Here is a 1,032-nt window from a genome sequence, read left to right as displayed (position 1 = left end):
AAACATTGGTTCCAGCACAGTATTATACTAACTAAATACAAGCCCAATGTAAGACTTGACTACACATTCAAACATGCAGAACCAACCATTTAATAAAGACACTTCCAATGAAAACAAATAATTACGAAAGATGTAACCAACCTGGTCCCTGATGGAAATGGATTCATATTCCTGAAAGCATACAATATTTATTATCACATCATGAACCACAAGTGAAACAAGCAAGATACAAAGAAATCTATCACACCTTAATATCAGCCAGAGAATCATCATGATCAGTATAAACCATTTTTTGAACCAAAGTCTAGAAAATAAATACGAAACAATGATGTTAGAAAACAACCCAAGATGCATCATTATTTGTTTAAATAAGAGAAAAATGACATACTGGGATTAATTCTGGCAAGACCTCCTGCAACCCTTTGCTGGAATCACAGTACGACCTGAAAAGTTTACAGGTGGTTAATACTGTAACAGAGCAATAAGAAAGATCAATTAGCTTAAGATGCTAAAGTAACAAAAATGTGGGAGTAAAAACTATTGAACTTAAGAAATTACAAACAACAGTATGCAAGAATCATGAATAAAAAAATGAATAGAAAGTTTGAATATGACATGTTCAGGTACCATGTTGACAGAAAGCGTACCAAAATTTACAGGCCTCCAGAGCAAGATCTTCATCCAATTCATTGCTAGCTAGCAGGACGAAATTAATGGCAGTTTCCAAATATAGCTGCAGTGTTTTTCTCCCGTGTCAGACCCAGACCCAACACAAGACTACCTCCTAAGCATAAGCAACTGAGTATTGAAAGAAAAATAAGCAAAGAACATTACCTCTGGAATTAACTGGCGTTCCATGAGCAGAGTCCATGATGAACACACCTATAAAAAACATGAATTTATTGAGGTAAAATGTGCAATTACACATCCAAAACAGCAATCCCTTCTGACCTCCTAGCCAGATACCCTAGGCTAAGCTTGTGACGCCCCCCTCCCTTGTACACATATTTTCCTATAAATACTTTTTTTACT

The 1,032-nt window shown here is 35.7% G+C and overlaps 1 protein-coding gene across 1 annotated transcript in view; it reads right to left on the bottom strand.

The window, feature by feature from the left end:
* The window catches only part of LOC119269283 (transportin-1-like), an 11,659-nt gene extending 10,659 nt beyond the window's left edge, over window positions 1-1,000 (bottom strand). Inside the window, 5 exon segments of the mRNA XM_037551075.1 lie at window positions 142-171; window positions 248-304; window positions 389-443; window positions 648-733; window positions 835-1,000. Of these exon segments, the coding sequence (XP_037406972.1) occupies window positions 142-171; window positions 248-304; window positions 389-443; window positions 648-733; window positions 835-858 (252 nt within the window). The 5' untranslated portion in view covers window positions 859-1,000.
* Between the last annotated feature and the right edge of the window lie 32 nt (window positions 1,001-1,032).

Source organism: Triticum dicoccoides, chromosome 3A (assembly GCF_002162155.2).
Source record: "Triticum dicoccoides isolate Atlit2015 ecotype Zavitan chromosome 3A, WEW_v2.0, whole genome shotgun sequence".
Taxonomy (NCBI): domain Eukaryota; kingdom Viridiplantae; phylum Streptophyta; class Magnoliopsida; order Poales; family Poaceae; genus Triticum; species Triticum dicoccoides.
The sequence above is the reverse complement of the archived record's forward strand: the minus strand, read 5'-3'. Positions and strand labels throughout refer to the sequence as shown.